Source organism: Trichechus manatus, unplaced genomic scaffold, assembly GCF_000243295.1.
Source record: "Trichechus manatus latirostris isolate Lorelei unplaced genomic scaffold, TriManLat1.0 scaffold00113, whole genome shotgun sequence".
In the NCBI taxonomy this organism is placed as follows: Eukaryota; Metazoa; Chordata; class Mammalia; order Sirenia; family Trichechidae; genus Trichechus; species Trichechus manatus.
This window is the reverse complement of record NW_004444049.1, coordinates 2,692,475-2,693,469: the sequence shown is the minus strand read 5'-3', so window position 1 is coordinate 2,693,469 and position 995 is coordinate 2,692,475. Positions and strand designations below refer to the sequence as shown.

General features: G+C 59.7%; 1 protein-coding gene across 1 annotated transcript in view; it reads left to right on the top strand.

The window, feature by feature from the left end:
• Positions 1 to 995, top strand: part of TPCN2 (two pore segment channel 2) — a 29,478-nt gene that overhangs the window by 15,986 nt on the left and 12,497 nt on the right. The window contains exons 13-14 of the mRNA XM_023738115.1: positions 259 to 340; positions 466 to 552. Coding sequence (XP_023593883.1) covers positions 259 to 340; positions 466 to 552 — 169 coding nt within the window. The remainder of the gene's footprint in view (positions 1 to 258; positions 341 to 465; positions 553 to 995) is intronic.

Sequence of the window (995 nt, the reverse complement as noted above, 5' to 3'; positions counted from 1 at the left end):
CAGAAGCCAGGCTCTAGGACCCCGGGTCTCAGTCAGAAGCCAGGCCTTCGGATCTGGGGTCTCAGTCAGAATCCAGGCCTCAGGATCTGGGTTCTCAGTCAGAAGCCAGGATCTAGGACCTGGGGTCTCAGTCAGAAGCCAGGCTCTAGGACCCGGGGTCTCAGTCAGAAGCCAGGCTCTAGGACCTGGGATCTCAGTGGGAAGTCAGGCTCTGGGACCTGGCCGTGCTCAAGGAGCATCGTCTCTTCTCCCTCACAGGGTTGGGGTGAAGCCCGAGACCTTCCTGCGGGCGCTCCAGAAAACCCACATGGCCGTGCACTGCAAACGCGCCATCGAGCAGGTAGCAGCCCCGCCTGCCTGCCTGTGCTGCCAGCTCCTCAGGGGTGGCGGCCAGCGGATCAGCCCAGACCCCTGGGGTGCTGACAGGGATGCAGGTCCTGCTGATCCGGCTCCTCTGCTTTGCAGAAGGTGCGTTCCCATGGCGACCGTCTGCTGTCAGCTGATGAGTTTCAGAAACTCTTCAACGAGCTGGACAAAAGGGTGATTAAGGAGGTAAGTGCTTGAGTCAACTAGGGTTAATGTGGGATTCTTGTCCATACCAGTTTCTGTTGGCCCTGGTCACCTGGGATAACTGGTTTATGATCAGTGCCAGGATGCATGGCCTGGGTTTGTGAGTGGGATAGACTCGTCTCCAAGGTGGAGCGGAGAGAATGCGGCCAGCCCACGGATGGCAGAGACATTTTCTGGGTTGCCCGGGTGAGGGCGGGTCTGTAGTCGCTGGGCAGGCAGGAAGCAGCCCTCTGGGGTGCGACGGCAAGGGTGCGTAGGGAGAATTTGGGGGGCTGGTGCTGGCTGGAGGCCTTCAGGGTGCCAGTGTCTGTGCTGAAGGCTGTGGGATGGTGGGCGTCCCTGGGTGGTATAGTTAACGTGCTAGCTGCTAACCAAAAGGTTGGAGGTTCGAGTCCACCCAGAGGTGCTTTGGAAGAAAGGCCTGG